The 25,306-nt window shown below is 37.5% G+C and overlaps 1 protein-coding gene across 21 annotated transcripts in view; it reads left to right on the top strand.

The window, feature by feature from the left end:
- The window catches only part of lrrfip1a (leucine rich repeat (in FLII) interacting protein 1a), an 82,640-nt gene that overhangs the window by 39,693 nt on the left and 17,641 nt on the right, over window positions 1–25,306 (top strand). For 8 of the 21 annotated variants that reach the window (XM_036566683.1, XM_036566851.1, XM_036567263.1 and 5 more), the window contains 9 exons: window positions 3,269–3,322; window positions 5,531–5,608; window positions 6,115–6,201; window positions 7,047–7,169; window positions 13,875–13,946; window positions 14,266–14,436; window positions 21,896–21,988; window positions 22,149–22,241; window positions 22,661–22,753. In XM_036566683.1, the coding sequence (XP_036422576.1) occupies window positions 3,269–3,322; window positions 5,531–5,608; window positions 6,115–6,201; window positions 7,047–7,169; window positions 13,875–13,946; window positions 14,266–14,436; window positions 21,896–21,988; window positions 22,149–22,241; window positions 22,661–22,753 (864 nt within the window). The remainder of the gene's footprint in view (window positions 1–3,268; window positions 3,323–5,530; window positions 5,609–6,114; window positions 6,202–7,046; window positions 7,170–13,874; window positions 13,947–14,265; window positions 14,437–21,895; window positions 21,989–22,148; window positions 22,242–22,660; window positions 22,754–25,306) is intronic. The other 13 variants (XM_036566940.1, XM_036567103.1, XM_036567611.1 and 10 more) reach the window with 6 other exon arrangements.

Below are 25,306 nucleotides of genomic sequence, written 5' to 3' on the forward strand. Positions count from 1 at the left end.
CCCAAAGAGGGCAATTAATTTGCAGCTTTCCCATCCATACACACAGCTATATATATATATATATATATATATATATATATATATATATATATATATATATATATATATATATATACACACACACATACACACACACACACACACACACAGTGGTGTGAAAAAGTGTTTGCCCCTTCCTGATTTCTTATTCTTTTGCATGTTTGGCACACTTAAATGTTTCAGATCACCAAACAAATTTAAATATTAGACAAAGATAACACGATTGGACTCGCTAAAATTGCCCCTAGGTGTGAGTGTGTGTGTGAATGTGTATGTCTGTCTGTCTGCCCTGCGATGGACTGGCGACCTGTCCAGGGTGTATCCTGCCTTCCGCCCAATGACAGCTGGGATAGGCTCCAGCACCCCACCGCGACCCAGAAGGATAAGCGGTTTAGATGATGTATGTATGTACAAAGATAACACAAGTAAACACAAAATGCAATTTATAAATGAAGGTCTTTATTATTAAGGGAAAAAGAAATCCAAACCTACAGGGCCCTGTGTGAAAAAGTGATTGCCCCCTAAACCTAATAACTGGTTGGGCCACCCTTAGCAGCAACAACTGCAATCAAGCGTTTGCGATAACTGGCAATGAGTCTTTTACAGCGCTGTGGAGGAATTTTGGCCGAATCATCTTTGCAGAATTGTTGTGATTCAGCCACATTGGAGGGTTTCCAAGCATGAACCGCCTTTTTAAGGTCATGCCACAGCATCTCAATCGGATTCAGGTCAGGACTTTCACTAGGCACTAGGTAATTTTGGTCAGCTGGCCACTCCTGGGAGGGTTCACCACTGTTCCATGTTTTCACCATTTGTGGATAATGGCTCTCACTGTGGTTCGCTGGAGTCCCAAAGCTTTAGAAATGGCTTTCTAACCTTTTCCAGACTGATAGATCTCAATTACTTTGTTTCTCATTTGTTCCTGAATTTCTTTGGATCACAGCATGATGTCTAGCTTTTGAGGATCTTTTGGTCTACTTCACTTTGTCAGGCAGTTCCTATTTAATTGATTTCTTGATTGAGAACAGGTGTGGCAGTAATCAGGCCTGGGTGTGGCTAGGGAAATTGAACTCAGCTTTCCAAAGATGTGATAAACCACAGTTAATTTATGTTTTAATGGGGGGGCAATCACTTTTTCATGCAGGGCCCTGTAGGTTTGGATTTCTTTTTCCCTTAATAATAAAGACATTCATTTATAAACTGCATTTTGTGTTTACTTGTATTATCTTTGTCTAATATTTAAATTTGTTTGGTGATCTGAAACATTTAAGTGTGACAAACATGCAAAAGAATAAGAAATCAGGAAGGGGGCAAACACTTTTTCACACCACTGTATATATTAGGGGTGGGAATCTCTAGGCACCTCGCCATTCGATTCGATTACGATTCAGAGGGCTGCGATGCGATTATAAAATGATTATCGATGCATCTCGATGCATCTTTTTTCTATGCATCATTTCTATTTTCTCACTGTGTAAGGACTTGGTAGTTTTAAAGCAAAGTGTTTGCAATGATCCATAGTGAATTTGCTTCCAGTATCTTTTAGTAATAAATCAAATGGAAGTTGTGTTGGCAAGTGAACTAGAAGGCTGTCATTCACTGGCTTTGGAGCGCATGAGATGCTGCTGCCACTCATCTGCGATAAAATGCACAGTTACTGTGACATAAGATCCAGTGGTAATGGATCTCCACTCAGCGCGTTACAGCCGTCCTACCCGCTTTCTTTAGTGATTTTATAACTTCGGTTTTGGTCTCGTTGTAGAGAGTTGGTAGTATCGTCTAGCCTATACTAGGACATGCTGAGACATACTGGATATTAAATGTTGTGGCTCCCAAGCTGGTTTGATTTTTGTTGAAAGGACAAAGTGGCTTTTTTTTAAACATTTATGTTGTGACTCCTGACCTAGCTTTTAATGCAGAGGGAGCCGGTCGGATTTCTCGCTCATCCAGTTGTGTTTTTGTTATGTGCCGCCACAGACTGTCCGGGCGCTGCACATTCCGCACTTCCAAGTTCCGCCTTTTGCATTCCGTCAACATTACATTATAAATTAAATATTTAGAAAATTGATTTTTGACATTTGTGAATCGATTCAGAATCGTTCACGTCTGCATTGCGATGCATCTAATAATCGATTTTTTCCTGCACCCCTAATATATATATATATATATATATATATATATATATATATATATATATATATATATATATATATATATATATATATATATATAATTTTTGTTCAGACTGTGACAGGGTCAGATAATTGTAAAGGTTTCTAATTAAACATTGCTGTGACAATGTTCATATTTTTATAATTGCATTTGGCTCACACTGGCTTCATTTCACAAAATGAAAAAAATCATGACTTGAACATCCTATCCCAGATCTGCCCAGAATTTTGATTTGCTACAACAATGAAAGTTATGGAACAACTGGTTTACCGTTATCCATCTGCCATCATAATATAAATGCAGAATGAGGAATAAGGCTATTGGGTAACTAGTTTAATGATTTTATTCTGTTTGGAATGGTTTCTGAACTTGTCGCCTTTTTCAAACTTCACAAAGCTCATTACCAGCTAAGATATCCAGTATTAGCCTGTGCCGTTAGTTTGTGTTTTTTCGTTTTTTGATCTTTGGCAATGTTTCAATGCATTTTTTTTACTAGATCCTACTTATTAAAATATGACTTGGAACTAGGCTGTGAAAATAAATTTTGGTCTAGTTTGCACCAGAAACATTGTCAAAGGAATAAATTGCTGAACTTGGTGGTAGTATTGTAAAAAGTCCTTCCCTTCAGACAAAGCTCTCTTTGTTTTAAATATGTAACCAGGAAAAAGCCAGGTCTTTCATATTCTTACACTGATACCAACACAGATTTAGGTTGCTGCTGTTGCTTATAATAGCCTTGACTTGGTGTACACCAATTGTGTTATGACTTCTGATTTCTATACAGCAATATCAACAGCCGATGTATTTTCAGATAAGTAAAATTATTATTAGCCTGATTGAAAACATTTTTCAGCTCACTCAAATTGTTAGTGTATCTCAGCTTTGTAAAAGACTAAAAAGTGTCACAGAGAAAAGATGGATGGTGTTGTATTGTGGGGAAAAATGCACTGAGCTGTGTGTGCTTTCCAGGTAATGGGGTCAGACCTCAACCAAAGTGTATGTTGGGGGGTGTTGTGTGTTTTCCCAGCTATGCTCATGTGTCTCTCATACTGATTAGGGATCCTTAGAAGAAAGTCTCTGCAGTAGCTCTTGGCGCTCCAGTTCGCGTGCTGTAAGAAAAAATTGCATACATGACAAGATGGACAAGCTTTCTGACATTGCACTGTAAAAAATGGCTCATCAAATTAACTAAAAAAAATGCTTCATGTAGTAACAAGTAAATTAACTAGTTTTATTCATCCTAAATAAATACTTTGAATGAACGATTCTTTCAAAAAAAATATTTTTTTAAGTTGAATAAAATTAGTTCAATAACAACCCCATTTCCAAGTTGGTTCGCTGTGCAAAATGTAAATACAAACGAAATGCAATGATGTGCAAATCATATAAACCCTATATACCCATTTTGAATTTGATGCCAACAACACATTCCAAAAAAGTTGGGAAGGGGGCAACAAAAGGCAGGTAAAGTTGTGTAATACTAAAAAAAAAAAAAACACCTGGTGTTTAATTTGGCAACGGGTCAGTAACCAGTATACCAGCCAGTATTCATGACTGTATAGGATATATATCTATGAAGGCACCATTAATGCTGAACGATATATACATGTTTTGGCAACATATACTGCCATCCAGGCATCGTCTTTTTCAGGAAAGGCCTTGCTTATTTCAGCAACACAGTGCCAAACCACATTCTGCATGTATTACAACAGCACAGCTCTGTATTAAAAGGGTTCGGGTGCTAAACTGGCCTGCCTGCAGTCCAGACCCGTCATCCACTGAGAGCATTTTGCACATTATGAAATGAAAAATACAACAAATGAGACCGTGAACTGTTGAGCAGCTAAAATCCTATATCAAACAAGAACAGGAAAACATTTCACTTTCAAAACTACAGCAATGGGTCTCCTCAGTTCCCAAACGCTTACAGAGTAGTGTTAAAAGAAGAGGTAGGTGATGACTTTTTTGGAATGTGTTGTTGGCATCAAATTCAAAATGGGCATATATTTTTCAAAAAACACAATAAAATTTCTCTGTTTCAACATTTGATATGTTATCTTTGCAGTATTTTCCTTTGAAGATATGGTTTGCATAATTTGCTTATCGCTGCATTCTATCTTTATTTATGTTCTGCATAGTGTCCCAAATTTTTTGGAAATGGGGTTGTACTTGTTACTGCATTAAGTAATTTTTTTAGGTTGATCTGACGAGATGTTTTTTACAGTGTGGTTAATCTAAACTGTGTTGAAGCTACTAACCGCTAATGGATTGTTTTGCAGAAAAAAAATCTTTTAGATATTTCCTAAATGTACATTACTGTGCAATTTCAGAGGCCATCCTTTATTTATCTAATTTCCAGTTAAAATGACCATTAAGTACAAGTTATTAATTCTTCATGATATTTCTGTGGAGATTACATTAAATGATCCACTAACATATGGAAGGGGAAAGTAAAGGAAAGTAAGTTTAAAAATCAAACTTCACAAAATCAAAACTTCACAAAATAATTTTACGCTGTGGAGAAAATGGATCTCCTAACCACCGTGCATGTGTGTGGAAAACCATACCTGCAGATTTTGTCTGAAAGAGAGTATCCTGAAAAGAAGGATAAACCCACTCAATACTGAAAAATCCCACAAATTATATGTAGTGGTTGAGTTGTTTTCTGCTAAATATGTTTTCCACTTTTTTCTTGTTGCTGAAAAATTAATGACATATGTGTAATGGCCATTTTGATCAGAAATTAAATAAATGTTAGTGTGGTCTCTGACTTGCACAGTACTGTACATAATTTATTGTTTTTAATACAATCATTTACTTATGACACGATACACTGTCAAAAAACAGCTAATCACATAATGTATGCATGCATATGCTTTGTATTGTATTGTAATGAACAGACAGATCTAATGTAAGTAATATTAGGATAATGGTTCACAGATTTTTTAAAACAATAAAGGCTTATCTGGTAAACACAGAACACCATCATTAACAGCATGGTTTAAATAACACAAAAAATATAAAATGCATCCAGACTGAATGTTTAGCATGGGAACATGTTCTAACACAAGTCTTGGTAATTTTTAGTTCAGTATTAGAGTTAGGCCCTAATATAAAGACCAATGCAGACAATATGTAACACTTTGTTCAAGATGATAAATATGTTGTGCAGTCACTATGTTGGAGGGACTAATCTCAGTTTACATATTTCACCCTTTACGTCATGTTCTTTCACTTAGATCATCTTTTCTGCCTCCCTGTTCATTGTCTCTACCTCTTCCTTTCCTCATGTTTGTGATATGTGTTTACATCTTCATAGCCATCTGAGTATAGTGAGCTTTTGGGTTCAAGCTACAGGATGTCCTCCAGAGTGAGCTCCAGGTGTTCCAGCCCAGCGGTGAGCGCTGTACACCTTACGCAGATAGTATAGGCAACTCGGCTGGGTTTATTATGGCTAATTTTTTTTAAATGGCTGATTCTGAGCACCACAAAAACATCAGGATTAAGGATATTTTGTATCCAGTTGATGCACACTTTAATGGACATAGGGTTGACATTACTGTTACCTCAATGGTCATTGTTGCTGTAAAGTTAACAGATAACTCATCATTATAGAAGAACTTAATGGTCAAATGGTTAAATTTGAATATTTACTTTCTGCAGTTTCTCCCTGACTTTGTCAAACATTTCTCTCTCTCTCTCTCTCTCTCTCTCTCTCTCTCTCTCTCTCTCTCTTTCTCTCTCTATATCTCTCTCTCTTTTAAAATAATGTTACAGAATAGCAGAGATAATTTAGTTCAGAGTTAGATAATGGTTAGTTCTGAATGCTAAAATCTAGTCAGTTTGATGCCTCCTGGTGGTTTCCAGGATAATTGCAGCAGCTCAGTGGTCAGTCTTTTGCAGGATACAGCTGTTGGAAGTTGCCTTCCCAAAGACCTGGATCATGTGACCATCCCAGACTTGCCAAACATCAGTAGGAGACTGCTTGAGGTGTGACAGCATGCTGAATTTGGCCCTACACAAAGGAATGGTTTCAGTTACATAATATGTGTCCTGCAGGGGTTTTGGTTTACCATACTCTAACAACATAATGTTTTGTGTTGGTGGCTTGAATAAAAGAGAGGGAGATGTGTAAGAAGACTATACTGTTTTCCTGAATGTATGAATGTTTGCTTGTTTGTTTTACGTAAAATGAAAGAAAAAATGAAAGGAAAATGATGTGATGTGTAATGCACTTTTTGTTGTTAACTCTTAATAATATGGTAATAATACTAATAAATTTATTTTTGACGCGATTAAATATAAATGTGACACTGGCATCTTCAGAAATGTATTCATGTCTTAATAAGTATCATAACAAAAGATAACAAAATCTGCTCATTGACAACATTGCATCTATTTAAGTGTATTCAATAGACACAATACATGATGATCAGATGATCATGATGGTCTGTTTTAACTTAAGTTTATTAAGGCAAACACCAGCATCTGTATCAATGGACGTTTGGAGCATTTGGAGATTACGCCTCATGATGTTTTCCCAAAACCCTTTGTAAAATCCTGTTACCAGTATAAACCATGTGCATCCTAAAGTGTCTTTGAATGGCATGGCATGATAGGCACCCAACTATACATAACTTTTTTACTATACTAACTCTTCTAATTTTTCTGTATATCTATAGTTGGATAACAGGTTAGACAGAAACTTTTTGAAAAAGGTTAGCATAGATACTTCCTCCAATGCTTGGTCAGTGGTCATGGTTAAACCAGTTCATATATAAGGCCAATATCAGTATTTGCAATTCACATAGATTATTTATTTTTTGTCTTTACAGGGTTCCTCTCGGGGATCAACTTTATCTACTGCCACTCTTACCTCACTTGGTGGGACTTCATGTAGAGGAAGTGGAGATTCATCGGTCATTACAGATGCAGAGACGTCTATACAGGAAATGAAGGTACATATCTGTCTCCCTCTGGTGTACCTTTGTCTGTTTGCACCTTATTAGGCTTAATCGTTAAAGTTTAATACAACTACTGTTTAAAATTCAATGGTATAAATTAAAGCTAAAAATGTAGACTTTACAAGATCATATAGCTAATCCTTGAGTAGCTTGCTTTTATGTGTTTGATTTATCTATTGTATATTCGTTATAATTTATATATCTATATAAAAGTTCAAAGATCGCCTGTAACACTTTTGATGTTTTTTTCTGTCAGGAAACAGTACGGACATTTTTCAGTATTTAGTGTGTCTACCCTTTGCCTTCTACATCTTTTACTATTTTGGGGAGAATTGCTTTCAGTTTTTCTTTGCCTCCAAAGTTCATACTTAGAAGTTGATTACATTTTCTGCTTCTCATAAGCCAAGTAATCTCAAAAACATTCAGTGATGTTAAGGTCTGGGCTTTGGGCTGGTCAGTCCATTGTTTTGAGAACACCAGCAGGCGCTCTTTTTGATTTGCAAGTTTTACCTCTTTTTTGTCTGTTTCTACTTCTGAGTGACAGCTTCTTGACAGCTACACATCCTTTCAAACATATAGTGTTGAGTTGTCTTATCACAGTGGAAAGATGGACAGAAATGCCTGTGGATTGTTTCAGGTCTGAAGCTAAAGTGGTGCTTGGTTTTTCTCCTCTCTCTCAAAGAAGAGAACTTACAAAATACTAAATGCTGTCTGCTGTAATAATTTTTTTAACTCCAGTTTATGAAACTATTTTCCATTTACTTTCCCCTTTCCCTTATGCAAGTGGATCACTTATATCTAATCACCTCAGAAATATCTCCTGAAAATGTAATTGTTCTTTATTAAATATTAAATAAATTAAACATATACGCACACACAGCGTGTAGACACCCAAACATCTCAAATAGAACCTGACTGATATAGGATTTTTTTCAAACTGATGCCTATTTCAGTATTTGAGGATTTTAAAATCTGATACACTACAAGGACAAAAGTATTGGGTCACCTACACATTACACCTGTAGGAGCTTTTATGACGTCCCATTCTAAATCCATAAGCATTAACATGGAGTTGGTCCCCTTTTGCAGTTATAACACCTTCCACTTTTCTGGGAAGCTTTCTACAAGATTTTAGAGTGTGTCTGTGGCAACTTTTGCTCATTCATGCAGAAGAGCATTTGTGAGGTCAGACACTGATGTTAGACGAGAGGTCCTGGCTCGCAATCTCCATTCTAGTTCATCCCAAAGGTGTTCAGTGGGGTTGAGGTCAGGGATCTGTGCAGGTCAGTCAAGTGCTTCCACGCCAAACTTACCCAACCATGACTTTATGGACCTTGCTTTGAGCATTGAGGCACAGTCATGTTGGAACAGAAGAGGGCCTTCCTCAAACTGTTCTCTCAAAATTGTCCAAAATGTTTTGGTATGCTGAAGCATTAAGATTTCCCATCAGTGAAACTAAGGGTCCTAGGCTAACCCCTGAAAAACAATCCCATGGCATTATCCCTCCTCCACCAAATTTTACAGTTGACACAATGCAGTCAGGCAGGTAACATTGTCCTGGCATTCACCAAACCCAGACTCTTTCACCAGACTGCTAGAGAGAGAAGTGTGATTCGTCACTCCACAGAATATGTTTCCACTGCTCCAGAGTCCAGTGGTGGCATGCATTACACCACTCCATCCGACACTTGGCATTGTGCTTGGTGATGTAAGGCTAGCTTGCAGCTGCTTGGCTTTGGAAACCCATGCCATGAAGCTCCCTGTTTTTGTGCTGATGTTAATGCCAGAGGAGGTTTGGAACTCTGCAGTTATTGAGTCAGCAGAGCGTTGGCGACTTTTATGCACTATGCGCCTCTGTACACGGCGACCTGCTCTGTAACTTTACATGGTCTGCCAGTTCGTGGCTGAGTTATTGTGGTTCCTAAATGCTTCCACTTTTCAATAATACCACTCACAGTTGATTGTGGAATATCTAGGAGGAAAGAAAGAAATTTCCCGAACTGACTTGTTGCAACAGTGGCATCCTTTTACAGTACCATGCTCAAATTTAGTGAGCTCTTTTAAATGACTTATCCTTTCACAAATGTTTGTAAAGGAAGATTTTATATACCTGTGGTTTGGGACTGAATGAAACACCTGAATTCAATGATTAAGAGGTCCCAATACTTTTGTCCATGTGGTGTATATTTGATATATTGGCTGATATTCTTTTGTTTCTTCTTCAGAAATACATAACAAACAAAGATTTCTCCAACATTTGATATGTGTAGTTATTTAAAAGTCCTCACCAAGATAACACGACATAATGCAGTTTGGGATTTCACACTGTATTGTTATGAACATGAATAAACATCTGTGGTATTATTGCTTAAATAATTGAATTATTAACCGGATTAATTATCTGAAGCATCTGAACATGCCGTGTTAAGGTCATTACACATGAATGCTATGTGAAAAAACAATGTGAAAACGTGGAAATTTCAGACACGTTTTTTCATATCCAAACTACACACAGCGGATACGACACGCTTTTTTAAATTTCGTCATATTTGTGCCGCGGACAGGCAGAAAATCTGTGAGAAGGTCTTTTACTTCTTCAAAACGGGCAAACTGTGAAACTGTGCAGGATTTGGAAAAACAAAAGAAGAATGGAGAGTCTACACCGCATTTCAGGACTTGAAACTTCATGAACTGTTTTACTCGCAGCTTATATATCCAACTCATTCTTCATATGCCAATAAGATGTCATTTGCTTCTCATAGAATGAGCAAATTGTGACCGTGTGCAGGATGCTTTCCACTTGAAAGGAGGACAGAGTGTTTCTTCACCACATTTTAGGAGCTAAAACTTTCACACAGCTTGCATCTCCATAACTCAGTCTTAGCAGCTCCACAAGAGGCAAAGCACAAACGGGCAGAGTGTCTTCAAGTGCAATAAGTTCGAGCAAACAGTGACATGGCTACTGTCCATTTTGGAAATGTGAACATAGCGTGAGGCGCCAAAAAGTAACTGCTGGACCAGGACAATTCAAACAAGAAGCTGGCGATAAAGAAGCTGACTTCAGCTTTGTCATTTAGGCAGAATAAGTTAAACGCTATAGTTTAACCACACATTAATGTTAGTTGTTTCCACTGATAAACAGAGCATTAGTTAGCTTTGTGGGTAACCTAATTTAGCACTGAACAGCATTATAAGCTGCTGTAAGCTATGTTGCCAGAGAATTTGTAGAAGTGACAAGCTAGGGAGAAAAAATATGACTGTTGTTTTGTTTACTCGCTAGAACTGCCACACAGTATCATGAATAAATCTACAATGTAGTTTGTCAACAGCTTGTTTTACACCAGGGGTTCTCAACCTTTTCCACCTGTTTATAACTATAAAACATAGTGGCCCACATGAAAACTAAAATCAACTCTTTGAATACATTTTTTTTTCTTTTCTTAAGTGCTGACACTGAAAAACTAAAACGGATTAGATTATCCATTTTGATTCAGTCACAGAAATCAGTATTTGAGGTCATGTTAAAAAAAATGTGCTAGGAGAAAAAAGAATAGAAATATGCAAGGTAGATTTGGACTGTGATTTGGAGCTGCAGTCTGTTGCGTTTTCACTGAAAATACTCCTCTGGATTTCCCTCGAAAGTAATTGTCTGGTTTTGAGATGTCTCTTTAGTTTTGAGGGTTTTTGTTATTTGTTTCAAATAGCCAAAACCACACTCCACTCACTGGGCTTTCAGATTAGCTTCATCACGATCAACAATAAAAAAAACCTAGATATCTGCTTCTTTAGTGTAGGTTTATCAGTTTGAATGTAACAACTTAGGTCCAAAAATATGCTCCGATACATGAGCCAAAATCAAACACATGTTTTAACTATCATTTTATTTAACAGCAGCTCGTGCTGCAGAAACTACATAAGAGCAAGTGAAAGTCTGTAAAGGTGAAATGTTAAAACAGACATATTATGCTGACATTACAGTGCCGACGTGCTGCTAGAAGAATAGGAAAGCAAGCTCAAGTAGATCTACTGATGAATTCCCTCATTTCATCATAGAATGCGTTCCCACCAGCAGTGAAATGAACCAGGGTTCGCTTGGAATTTTTGATGTCCTATTCTGATGACATGACAGGCATTTAATTTGTCTGTGTGTGTGTAGTGGGGAAGTTCTGAAACAAATCATGGGTGAATACATGTAAATGTATAAAATAATGTGATCACTTTGCACTGCTGTTGTCTCATAATAGTATGATCAGATTGCATACTGGGAAAGTGGAATGTGATCTGTCTATAGTATTACTTTATATCATTTTTAAGTAAACAGATTTTTAATTTAAAACATTACCTCTTGTTCATGTTGGTGCGCACAGAGCAGCAGAGCCTCCCAGACCCACACTGAAGTGCAGGGCATTTACATAATAGACGAGGAGTTGTTTTTTTGTCACGCAACAGCATACAGTGAAATAAGCTGATAGAAAATAAGCCATTAGAATAAATAAAAATGAAACTGAAAAACGAACAAAACTTTTAATACAAATTCTCTCAGTAATGACTGTCAAACGAAAATGAGTTAACTATTCTGTGCCACACACAGATATCGTTGGTCTATCAGGTTTGTAACTGTCACTCATTCACAACTCAGAATGCTGTCGAAGGTAAACAAATATACCTGCTTTTTGACAAATTATATTTATAATGAGCGTAGTGGCTGATTTGATTATCTGTTTGGCAAAAGGATATCTGTAGACCTTTCTTGCTACTCTGCTCAGCCATGCAAATGCTGTATGTGTGAATCACCAGTGCATGCAAGCTGTAGTAGCCATGCTGCTGCGCCTCGGACAGCGAAAACTGTACTTAGAACCTACCAGAAGTTGAAACGGACTCAAAATGTGTCCAAACAGAATGTCTGAAACAGTCTTTAAAAGCACAGTATTAAAATAATCTGTACAACTAATAACATCTATCACCTCGTATCCCTTGTGAATGCTCCTATTGTCCTTGTCAATTTAATTTATTAAATATTTAAATAGTTGTCAGTTACAGAGATCTCTTCCTGTGATACTGGATGCACGTTTGTCCTCCTTCAGGTTACAAATGGTCACTGTCATCACTAAATGAGCCACACTCTTTTTGTCTTTGGGTTGCCAGCTGTTCAACGCTAGAATCAATATGCATTCATAAGATGATTTGTTTCCATTTTCAGACCTTTTTCCGTGGCAACGCTATGTGACAGGGATAAAAACTATGAGTTCTGGTTGTCATAGTGACCGTTCATGATTAAAATCACTACTGTAAAATGTAGTTTCACTATAGCAGCGGTTTTCAGACTGTTCTGTGCATTATCTCCCCTGTGGCTTTTCATAATCTTTGCACTAATGTCTTTAGTTTTGCTAGGGCTAATAACCCAACCCAAGTAACCCCTCCATAGTTGGCACCTATGATGGGCATTATGACTATGGGGATTTGCTTCCATTCAGCCCCAAGAGCATTAGTGAAGCTGTTCGATTGTAGTTCTTACTCATAAGAAGGTTAAGCTAGTGCACTGATGCCAGTATGTTAAAACACTCAGAAAAAGGAAACAGAGGAAAATCAAGCAGAAAGAGTTTATTTTAAAATGTTTTATTATTCAAAAATGACCGTAAGTCCTTTGCTCACTATGGGCTTAAGTGGTAGATTTTCATGTCTGATAAAGCTTGAATAATGGAGTCTACTGTTTGAGATGAGCGATGAGCTAACACTGTTAGTGCTGCAGTAGATAGTAATGACACGTGGACTTCACATAAGGTTTTAGATGTTTTTGGACATCTTCACTTCTCAGTTACAGCATGCACAGCTGACCAAGCTCTTCACCCATTTTACTGCCTGGTTTGTCTATTAAGATTTTATGGTTGTATGCTTCATTTTTTTTTGCCTCTGTTAGTAATGGATGCAACTGAAATGGCCAAACCAGCTAATTAAAAAAGTATTACAAATGTGTGACCACATATTTCTGACCATGTTAGTGTGTGTATGTTTTGTGTGTGAGCATGTGTGTAGAATCACAGTCCTTGGCGTTAAAGCACATTGTTTTCTTTTAAGCAGCAGCATTAAGCAGTATCATCATTTATTTTTTTTTTTACCCAGTAAATTTTAGCACTTCTCACAGTATTATTTTATACTTTTATTTTATACTGCTACTTTTTACAGGATTATTAACATCTGTTAGTCTTTTGTAATATGCTGTTTTCTTTTTTCTTTCACTTTCCTTACTCTGATTTGGACCTGCTGGTATGTGTATACTCTTCTAAAAATAAAGGTCTCTATGGTTATTGGCTTCCATAAATGGTTCTAAGAAAATCTGTTAATTAGTATAATAACTTAACATTCTGTGAGGAGGCTCTTCACACTGAGACATCTCATTTAGAAAAATGATACTGCAAGGAACCATTCATTGAAAAATCCTTTAGGGAACTAAAAGTGCTTCTCCTATAGCATTGCTCTATAGAATGCTTTTTGACACGTTTCTTATATTTTTAAGAGTGTTGGCTGCTCATTTGAACTTTAAAATATATAAAAAGTTTTTAGTTGTTATGCTGCAGTTTTCTCACAGTTGAGTGTCCTGCTAATTTTGACTTTGCAGTTTGTGCTTTCTGTCCTCTCACTGCTGTCTCTTCATTGTTTCCTTAATTCTTTCACACTTTTTCATCCATTCTGTTCATTTAGGATATCCATGAACTTAAGGATCAGATACAAGATGTTGAGGCCAAGTATACGCAAAGCCTTAAAGACATTAAGGTATACAGCACAGTTTAGCCAGTCATTTTGTAATCAGATAGTTACAGAAGTACAAGTTGAAATGCAAGTTAAAAATGCACCCCAAAAAATTACAGTGAGCTTAAGTAATCAGCTCAAATAATTGCAATCAGGCAGTTATGTAATAATTGTGACAGGCCTAAATGGCAATTTAAAAAGATGCCTTAGATGGCATTTTTATGCTGACAGATTACCTAATATTGATTTAACATTTTTGTAAATGAATGTGTGCTTGTTAATATACAGTAAATGCCAGTGTGCTTGTAAATATACAAAAATAAAACTGTCGCATCCTTTTTAGGATTCCCTGGCAGAGATGGAGGAGAAGTATCGGAAAGCCATGGTGTCCAATGCTCAGTTAGACAATGAGAAGTCCAATCTGATGTATCAGGTGGACACTCTAAAAGACTCACTGATGGAACTGGAGGAGCTGCTTGCTGAGACTCGCCGAGAGTTTGAGGAGAAGAGTAAGGTATGTGTTGGAGTGTGTACTAAGATTTACTGCATAAATTAATCCTGAAGCTGTTTTCAGACTCACTTTATTTCACACATAAAATGAATTTGTCTTGGTGAGTATACATATGTACAAGCTGTAACACTAAATAGACAGACTACAAAAGTAAATAAGACAGTAACTATGGTACTAATAAGCATTATTGTGTAGAGGAGTTATACAGTAAGGGACGTTTGCTAGGTTGAGTTTAAGTTTAAAGAGCAAGGTTCCCTCTGCAGTTATTGAGTGCTACTTCTCTGGGGAAAAAGCTGTTAGCATGTCTAGTTGTGTTGCATTTGGTTGCCCTGAGTCCTCTACCAGAGGGACGCGGCTAGAAGAGGTGATAGCCAAGATGTGAGCTGTAATCTTGCTTCATGACTGCTGTTGTATATGTCCTGAAGCGTTGGCAGCGAAGAGGATCATATGATGTAGGCAGCCATGCTTCAGGGCTCTGTTGTATATATCCTAAAGGGTTGGCAGTCTATGTCTAATGATCCTCTCCTCTGTCCTGATTATGCGCTGGAGTTTGTCTCTTGTGAGCTGGAGAAAGTGACGATGGATTTGATGATCACTGTGTAGAACTAGATCATCAGGATTGGCAGCAAGTTGAATGTCTTCAGCTACCTCAAAAAACATTCTCTGCTGTGCTCTCTTGGCTGTGGAGACTGTGTTTCCTTCCCACTTCAGATTCAGGTGGCTGGATATGGTGGTGCCCAGGAACTTCAGTGACTTCCACACTAGAAACAACTGAGCCATTGATGAATAAGGGGATCTTTTGAGCATTCAGCATCAGGTGGTTGTAACTGCACTAGGGCAACAGCTGCTGAACTTTCTTTTATCACAGTTAATTATGATCATTATGATGACCAAGATGGTGTCAAGGTGTCGTGCAACTGGGGTGAGAGCACATAATTTTGTGGTACTCCATTACTGAGGATCTATTGTGTTTTCCTAATCACACCTGCTGTCTTGTCTGGACATGCATGATCCATTGACAGATGAAATCTGGCGCAGTTATCTGGGATAGCTTGAACTGCAGCAGTTCTGGCACTATGGTGTTAAAACCTGAGTTAAAGTCCACAAACAGAACTTTAGCATAGGTTCCTGGACTGTCAAAATGCTGTAGCAGGAAATGCAGGGCCAGTTGCATCATCAAAAGACCTGAACTGCAGGAAATCCTGCAAAGGGTTTGTAATAGCCTTCACGTGTGCTAGGACTAAAAACCAAAAGTCTAATTTGTGGATTCAAAGCCATCCTGTGGCTTTTCAGTACATCCACTTGTTTACCTCTTTCCTGTTTTTATGGTTTGATTTTTTTGCCTGTATGTTGGGATTAGGTCGAAGTGCCTTGTGTGTTGGCACGATATGTATCTTTAATAGTTGTGTAGCAGTGGTTTGGAACATTCCTTTCCCTTACAGCACAAGTGACATAGCGTCTAAATTTCCTTGGAATTCTGCTGGGGAGGGGGGAGCGGAGTAAATCTGTGATTGGCTACTTTCACGCTTACAGGCACCAGCAGTGAGCAAAGGAATAAAAAAAAAGAAAGCCTACTCAGTGCCGGAGAGGGTTGTCGGGAGAGTCGGGAGAATTCCCGGTGGGCTGCTTACTGTGAGCTGATGTATAAATTCACACATATAAGATCAAGAAGGCTGAAAATTATAGTACATCCAAGTGTATGTCTGTAGTAATTTAGGGGTTAAACCAGTGGCCCCCTACCTCAAGTGATACAGCTCAGATTTGTTGATTGTAACTGAGACTCATACAGAAGATTAGATGAAGCTGAAGACAGCTTCAGTTCCATGGCCTCCTTAAATGATGTAGCAGTTGCGTTCAGATGCCCAGACAAATGATAGCGTGCAACTGCCAAATTTTTTAAGGTGGAACGGAAATTTAAATAAACTGACTTAAGCCTCGACAGATTAGTGCGACTGTTTGAATCTGGCCACAATATTAGCCAATCTCCTGCTGGCTGACAAAACGGGCAGCTCTACTGTGTTTATTATATTTGCTTTAATCCTTCAGTTTGTTATCAGCGTGCTAGTGTTTGAACGTAAAGCCTCAGTTATGTTAAAAGATTAACTGGTTTTCTCCTCGTCTAAAGCTGAAAATACATTAAAAAACTAATAAAAAAAAATGCTAATAAAAACAAAGCTGTTGATTAGCAAATTCTTTTTAACTTGTATTAAACTGAAAATGGTTCAAAAACATGTTGTACCTGGTTAACTTTATTGCTTTTTGTAAATATACGGTCATTCCAAAATTTGTTCAAAAAACAAAGAAATGTGGTTTAGCATTGTCATGTTGAAATGAGCATGGACATCCTAGGATGTGGGAAGTGCACTCCTAAAAACAAAAATTAAACATTGTAATACTTTGAGCGTGGCAAAGATTCATGTGTGCTTGTTTTAGAAAGGAGTTTGTATTTTTCTATTTTTATTTATACACTCACTGAGCACTTTATCAGGTACACTGACCTTGTAGCTGCACTTATTGTCTATTCTATCAGCTGTACTTAACATATAGGACTTTGTAGTCCTATAGGACTTTGTAGTCCTACAATTACACACACAATTCCATCTGTTCCTCTCTGTACTTTATTAGCCCCCGTTCACCCTGTTATTCAAAGGTCAGGACACTTACAGTGAATGTATGTTGTCTAAATGTGCTTTAGCCTTGACCTATTTAAGTTAACTCTGTATTTTTATTACAGTGAGCCGAACCTCTTCCCTTAACAACCTCGGCCACTTTCGGGGTGCGTCGCTAAAACACACAGAGGGTGAGGATCAAAAAAAGAGAAAGCTGTGCAGAGATAAAGTAAAAAACAAAGAAGTTGACTATGTAAAACATCCAATATTTTGTATTTGTGTTGAGAGAAGAACGAAATATACTTTCTCCAGGACATGGTGCTATATTTAAACATTCAGTAGAGTCCAAAACTCTGAGATTACTAGTGAAAATGCTTCTATTTTTTAATTTAATTATGCTAAAATTATAATATTAGCATAAATAATTTGAGTGAAAAGTAGAAATTTTTTACATGAATGTCCTCCCTTTGCTTTAATGACAGCATGCAGTCAAGCTCAACAAGTTTCTGTGAAAGCCTCTGATAAGTACATCAAATCAAAGAGTCGACTCAACATATGTTTCAATAGAAGGGATCGAACTAAAAAACTTGCTTTTTTGTACAAAAGCCTTTACATGGTCAGTGTCACAAATTTGATCCAATTTGAATGGCAACCTAGAAGTAATGTGAAATAGTGCAGAATACTGACTATCTTCATTTTACTTGCCATAACTCTTGTACTCTTGTGATGTGACAATAAATCTGATTTGATTTGATTTGAACTTTTTTCTGTTTAAAATTTTTCAAAATTGATTGGTCGATTAAATAAAAAAAAAAAATCCCACATTTTTAACATGGTTTCAGAGTTTTGAACCCCACTTTGGAACAGCAGGAGACAACAGTGCAGGCAGGCAGACAATAAATACAATAAGTACAGACAAACTATGCCAACGGTATACGGTAAACTGTTCTGTATGATATTTAGTATAAATATGGCTGGAAAGCTTGACCCCCCAGACAGACTTCACTACCCACTTCAGTGTTTTTCCTGTCTGAGATGGTGCAGTTTCCATACAAACATTAATGCTGCAAGTCAGGATGCTGTCTATTATGCTTTTGTAGAAGTAGTTGAGGATGCGCAAGCTGGCCCTCTTTAGGCTCTTTAGCTAAGGGGCTTTTATGTTTTTCTTCATTAAGAAGGAGGTTTTCAGGGGCCAGGACAGTTTGTAAGTGATATACTCCCAGGAACTTGAAACTGTGCATGGTTGTACCACTAATGTGCAGAGGGGTGTAAGGCATCTGTTTCCTTCTTCTTCTAAGGCATCTGTCCACCTTGTCTTGGTGACATTTAGAAAGAGAGTGTTGTCCTTGCACCAGAACTTCAGTTCTCTCAGTTACTCTTTGTGAGCAGTCTCATAGTTTTAGAGATGGGCCCCACTACTGTTGTGTTGCCGGCAAACTTGATGATGTGATTTACTGTGATGTCCGGCGATGAAGTTGTGGGTGAGGAGGATGTACAGCAAAGGCCCCTGGAGAACTCTGGTGTTCTGGAGGACTGTCTGAGGTCTGTTGCTCAAGAAGTTTAAAACCCAGTTACAGAGAGGTGAGCTTAGTCCAAGTGAGTGGATTTTGCAGACCAGCTTCTTGGGAATGTGTGCGTTGAATGCTTAGCCAAAGCCGATACACAGCATTCTAATGCAAGTGTCCTTGTTGTCCAAGTGTGATAAGGATAGGTGAATGGCAGTGGTTATGGTGTCTTTAGTGGAGCGATCATTAAGGCTGACATATGACTTATTTCTGCAAATTGAAATGTAAAGTGCTGAATTTAATATAAAAATATAAGAACATACAAAATTGGCATGTACATCTCTTGATTTGATTTTTATGTTTTGGATTATTGTCCTGTTGTAGTATCCAGATTCTTCAGTTTAACTGACTGTGGGGCAAGACTTGTTGGTATTTAGCAGAATCCTTTCTTTCTATCCCCACAACATTTCCTATGCCACTGACTGCCGCAGAACCCCAAGGTATAATAGAGCCACCCTCATGCATAACAGTCATTGTCATGAAATGCTGCTCTGTTTTTCTTCAAGCATAGCTTTGGGAATTGTGGCCCTTTTTGTTTCAGCACAGCAGTTGGTTTCAAAATGCCTCTGGTTTATGGTATTGGAGGTATTGTTGCATACTTCAGACATTGACTTTTGCGATGACATCACAGTTAAAGTTACCTTCTGATAATCCTTCTTCGTAGATGATGGTTGTAAAAACGTGGGCCAGTACATCATTAGCCAGCCAGATCTTCCTAGATGGCCTAGGCGGTGATTTTGGGGGTTTGGCCTTGCAAGTGTTTATATTGTGTATAGTGTTTCATATATGTTTATACATATGTTTCATGTATGAGTGGCATATGTACTATATGTATTTCATATGCATAATTTCATATATATTATATATTTTATTTAATTTATATTTTTGTCCAATAAAGATTTAAAAAGCGTTTTATCTGGGCAATAAACATTTATTTATTCAAAGACACTAAGATTAGAATAAATACAAATACTATTAAGTAATGTTTTTACCTATGTCACTGTGTTCGTTTAACCCTGTTCAAACCTCCCTTGTGACAGCCCAATATTACTTATGGTTATCATAAGTATCATTACTCATTTGATACTTCATCATATTAAGTAATGTATATTTATATCAACAGTATATATGAATATACGTATCTGTCTATCTATCTCTCTCTCTCTTTCTATATATATGTGTGTATATGTGTGTGTGTGTGTGTGTATGTGTATGTGTATATATATATATATATATATATACATAAATATATATATATATATATATATATATATATATATATATATATATATTAGGGGGTGGGAAAAAATCGATTCTTAGATGCATCGCGATGCGGAACTGAACGATTCTGAATCGATTAACAAATGTCAAATGTCAAAAATCGATTTTCTAAATATTTAATTTATAACGTAATGTTGACGGAATGCAAAAGGCGGAACTTGGAAGTGCGGAAGTGCAGCGCCCGGACAGTCTGTGGCGGCACATAACAAAAAAAACACTGGATGAGCGAGAAATCCGACCGGCACCCTCTGCATTAAAGCCAGGTTAGATCAGGGGTCACAACCCAAATGTTAAGAAGAGACATTTTGTCCTTTCAACAAAAATCAAACCAGCTTGGGAGCCACAACATTTTATGTCCAGTGTCTCAGTATGTGATAATGTCCTAGTGTAGGCTAAAAAATATAAACGAGAGCGCAGACTTACTTTGCTCTGCTTTAAGCTTTAATAGCCACTTTCCTCCCATCTCCGCCAGAAAACTTTTATTCAAAACTAGAGCAGCTTATTGTAAAATGTCTCTCAGCGTTCGACTGTTTTACGAGGCTGAAAGTCGCTTCTCATTCTCCAGCTTCTTGTTCGAATATTTCCGTTCCACCTTAAATTCTGCCTGAGGCACCGAATGTAAATGCGACACCATTTAAGGTGGAACGGGAAAATTCAAAAGAAATGCAAAATATTTTTTCGCAGCAGACTACACACACTGGACACAACACAATTATTGTATGGAAATTCGTCAACTTGTTCGTGCTGCAAAAAAGGCAGACAGAATATCTACGAGAATGTCCTTTACTATTTACAAAACAGGCAAACTGCAGCAGAGTGCAGGATGCTTTCTGTTTTGGAAAAGCAAAAAGGAAAGCGGGGAGTTTCTCCACATCATTTTAGGAGCTAAAACTTTCACTCACAGCTTGGATCTCTGTAACTTAGTCTGAGCTGACTTTGGAGATGCAGCTCCGCACGAGAAACGGGTTGAGTGTCTTCAAGTGCAGTAAGATCTTTTTCATTCCTCAAAGATCGAGCAAACAGTGAAACGGCTACTATCCATTTTGAAAAAGTGAACATAGCGTGAGGTACCTGAATGTAATTGCTGCACCATTTAAGGTGGAACGGGGAAATTTGAACAAGAAGCTGACTTCAGCTTGGTCATTTAGGCAGAATAAGTTAAACACTATAGTTTGAGCGCACATTAATGTAAATTATTTCCACTGATAAGCACAGCATTAGTTAGCTTTGTGGGCAACCTAATTTAGCAATGCACACTATTATAAACTGCAGTAAGCTATGTTGTTCAAGAATTTTTAGAAGTGACAAGCTAGGGAAAAATATAGGACCGTTGTTTTGTTTACTCGCTAGAACTGCAACTGTTTCATAAGTAAATCTACAATCAAGTTTATCAGCAGCTTAGCCTACACCACTGTACTACTGTAATGTTAAACATGTTAAATATAACGTTTACCTGACAGTACCGGCTTTCACTTTACGGCAGCAACAACAGGCATGGCTGGCATGAATGTTGTCAGGTTTATTTAGGTTAAGAGGAGAAGTGATGGGGATATTTTTATTATTATTTAAGTAATGTATTTTACGTGACGCTTATCAACCTACCATGAGCGCAGATGCAGATCTCCTTCGTCAAGTACTTGACTCTGCTTATTGTAATTTGTGACATTCCAAACGCGTTTGTGTTTCCAACAGGGAAGCTGCAAAGTGCCCAGTGATGGACACACTATCCTACGACAACACACATAACATGGTTAAAGGATGTCTCCATTTCTTTTTTTTAAATTGTCATTTATCGGTCATTGTAAATGCAAATACCTATTTATCTGCCACTAGCTTATATCAGCTGATAATATTGGCACGCTAGTTCTAGCCTCTCTAGATGGGAGAATACAGCAAATTTGACTTCTGTGATGTCTAGTGATGTCTTTAATATTATTATTATTTAATATTATTTAATATCATATTAAAGTAAGCTAAAAAAAATAATAAACATTAATTCTGTCGCAGGATCTGGAGCGAGAGAAGCATGCCCACAGTATACTGCAGTTTAAGTTCAGCGAACTGGAAGAAACACTGAAGCAAAGTGAAGAGCTTCTTACTGTGAGTATGAGTTTAATTATTGTACTTAAGGACTTTCCTCCAACTCATTGCCATTTCAGAAGCTTTCATTGTTTTATTAACTCTTTCTGTTCTCACTTCCTTCTGTTCTTGTTGCTTTTTTTCTTTCACCTTCTGCCTCTGTATTTTGTACTGGTACTAGGAGATACGTCAATTACGCCTCAGACAAGACGACTTTGTTAGGGAGGTCTCTGACCTGCAGGAAACTATTGAATGGAAGGATAAAAAAATTGGGGTATGCGATTTGAATGTGTTAATCTAATAACAAGTTTCATTAAAGATAAAAAAAAACACTTTCGTATTGTACACTATTTTCTGACCAAGCTGTACTATTATTTGCTGTAAGTCTGCTTGATATCTGTGAGCACGTACTGTATGCTATAAGGCGGTCCCTGCTAAGTTCACTAGTCAGTTAATCATTCATAGCATTTTGATAGACTAATATTCGGTCAGTCGACTAACTGCATTATTTCTTTTTATATTTACTAATTTGTGGGTTACAAAGTGGGTATGATTAATCAACAACTAAGAAAATCCTTAGATTGAAACACCCCTAGTACTCTTCCTCACATTCTCTGTCTTTAATTTCCTTCACTGAACTCTCCTTTACCTAACTGGTCTCACCTTTGCCAAACTCTGTTGGGTGCTGCTCAGGCCTTAGAAAGGCAGAAGGAGTATTCTGATGCCATTCGAAATGAGCGAGATGAGCTCAGGGATGAGGTGGTTCAGCTCAGAGACATTTTGAAGGTATTTAAATGTAATGTCAAAATGTATAGTCATTTCGGTGCAGACAATGTTTGTAGACTAAAGAAATGTTTTCATCCAGTGTATTACATTTTCTTTACTTTGTACTAAATGTGAACTTCAGAACCAAAACCATGTCATCTATATAATGCTTTATGTTAAGGTTCCTTTAACTAATATTATTTATATAATTAGTTGTTATTAACAAACTATGAACAAACCGTAATAAACCGTAAATAATGTTAATGAAGAAAACAGTGTTTAATAACTAAATAATGAACATCTGCCCTGACTGATTAAGGCATTACTGATTAAGATGTTCTAGATATTGGTTAATTCAAGGAGTTAATAAGTTAGGGTAAATAGCAAGTTCCAACATGGTTTGACTTGCTGAGTTTTTTTCCGAAGTTTCTGTTTTTGATAAACATCAGTCATTTTATGTGGAATAAAAATTGAAAAACAAAAATTAGTTTAGTTTAGTTATATGCTCTACACTGTATTTATCAGCCTACTTTTGTATTGAATGTTGACCTTAATTTCATGTTTAGCTCTGAAGAGTGAGAATATTGACCAGTTTGAGGAACTTCTCTCATTGGTCAACTTACTTCTCTGCTGTGGTGGTCTGTTCAAATAAAGGCTAGCTCTCAACCATCGGTTGAGCAAACTGTCCCCCATAGTTTCCTCCTTGGGTGGTTTCTGTCAAACTCCCAGTGTGTGGGAACTCCCAGTGTCAAACTGCCAGTGTATCCCAGTGTAAAGTGAGGAAAAATATTTATTTCATGATGAGATTTAATTTTTATTTTAATCATTGTGCAAATAAAGGTTAGATTTTTTGGTTAATATTTTGAATGAAACAAAATGGGATGTTTGTTTACCAGGGGTGCCGTTATTTGTTGAGGGCACTGTAATATGGCCACATTCCAACAGAAAGCAGCTGTGAATTTGGGTTGCAGACTTAAGTTGTATGTCCTGGGGTCCATCACTTATTATTCACCGAAGTCCACTTCCTCTTGAGTGAAGAGGCAATTGCTAATACTAATGTCAGCTGTCATCATCGCAAATCCAAAAAACAATTTAAAAACCACCACATTAGGCAGTTCACCTGAGCGATTAGGAACACTTACATGGTCAGCCATGACTTCCTGTTTCACTAGAGCAGGTGTTTGGCAACAAGCGGCTCTTTTACTGTCCTGTTGCAGCTCCAAAACAGAATTAGATTTTTAGGTGAAAGTAAAATAATCCTCCTTTGCAGTAAAATAAAGTTCTGCTGATCATTTTAACACAGTTTTAACACTAAATGGTCTTAAACGGCAAATAGAAAGATTTAAGACGGACATCGACAATTCTGAGATGGATGCACTTATTTGCATTTATAAGCAATCCAGCTGGTTTCCTGAAATGTTTAATCTGCAGTGAGAAACTGTCAAACACTAAGAAGTCAAGAAGCTAAAGTCAGCTTCTCGTGTACCAGCTTCTCATTGGAATTCTCCCATTCCACCTTAAATGGTGCAGCAGGGACATTCTGGCACCTCAGGCACCATTTAAGGTGGAACAGGAAAATTCGAACAAGAAGCTGGCAAATGAGAAGTTGACTTCAGCCTCGTAAAAAGTCGAATGGGATGTGAGAACTGCCGGAAATGTGAGAACAGTGGCTGTAGCTGAGTTAACAGCTGAGAGACATATTTACAGCCAAGATGGTAAAATAGAGGTTTGATTTTTGTTAAACAGACAAAATGGCTCTTCTTAACATTTGGGTTGCTGACCCCTACACTATAAAATAGTGTAAATACTAGTATAAAATGTCATGAGATGACACACAGGCCAAATTCATCCATCACTATGAGACTGACCAGAGAACACTTCAGTGATGTGTGACAAAAGGTTGTTGAACGGCACTTATCAGGAATTGGCTACAAGAAAATAGCTAAACAGTTAACAATGTCCATTTCCACTATCAGGGCAATAATGAAGTTTAAAACAACTGGAGAAATGCAAAGAGGATGTATGTTCATATTGACCACATGCACGATGAAGAGTATGGCTTGATTGGCCAAAGAATCTCCAAGGATCACCACCGTGGGACTGTGTTCTATGGTCAGATGAGACCAAAATAAAGCTTTTGGCAACAAACACTAGAGATGGGTTTGGCATGGACACAAAGATAGCCAATGCAGAAAAGTATGTCACACCCACTGTGAAGTATGGTGGTGGATCTGTGATGATGCGGCATCTTGGACTCCACCAAATACCAGATGATATGAAATTAAAACCTGACTGCCCAAACTGGGAAGCTTAAGCTCGGACATGTTTGAATCTTCCAGCAAGACAGTGATTCAAAGCACACCTCGAAATTGACACAAAAATGGTTCACTGACTACAGAATCAAGGTTTTGCCCTGGCCATCTAAGTCCCTTGATCAAACCCCATAGAAAACCTGTGGGATGGGCTGAGCAGGAGAGTTTACAAGTACCTCAGAATCTGAAGGACCTGGAGAGATTCTCTATGGAGGAATGGACTCTGATTTTAAGGTGGTAGTAACGTCAGGCTCCTGCAGAT

Source organism: Colossoma macropomum, unplaced genomic scaffold (assembly GCF_904425465.1).
Source record: "Colossoma macropomum unplaced genomic scaffold, Colossoma_macropomum, whole genome shotgun sequence".
Lineage (NCBI taxonomy): Eukaryota > Metazoa > Chordata > Actinopteri > Characiformes > Serrasalmidae > Colossoma > Colossoma macropomum.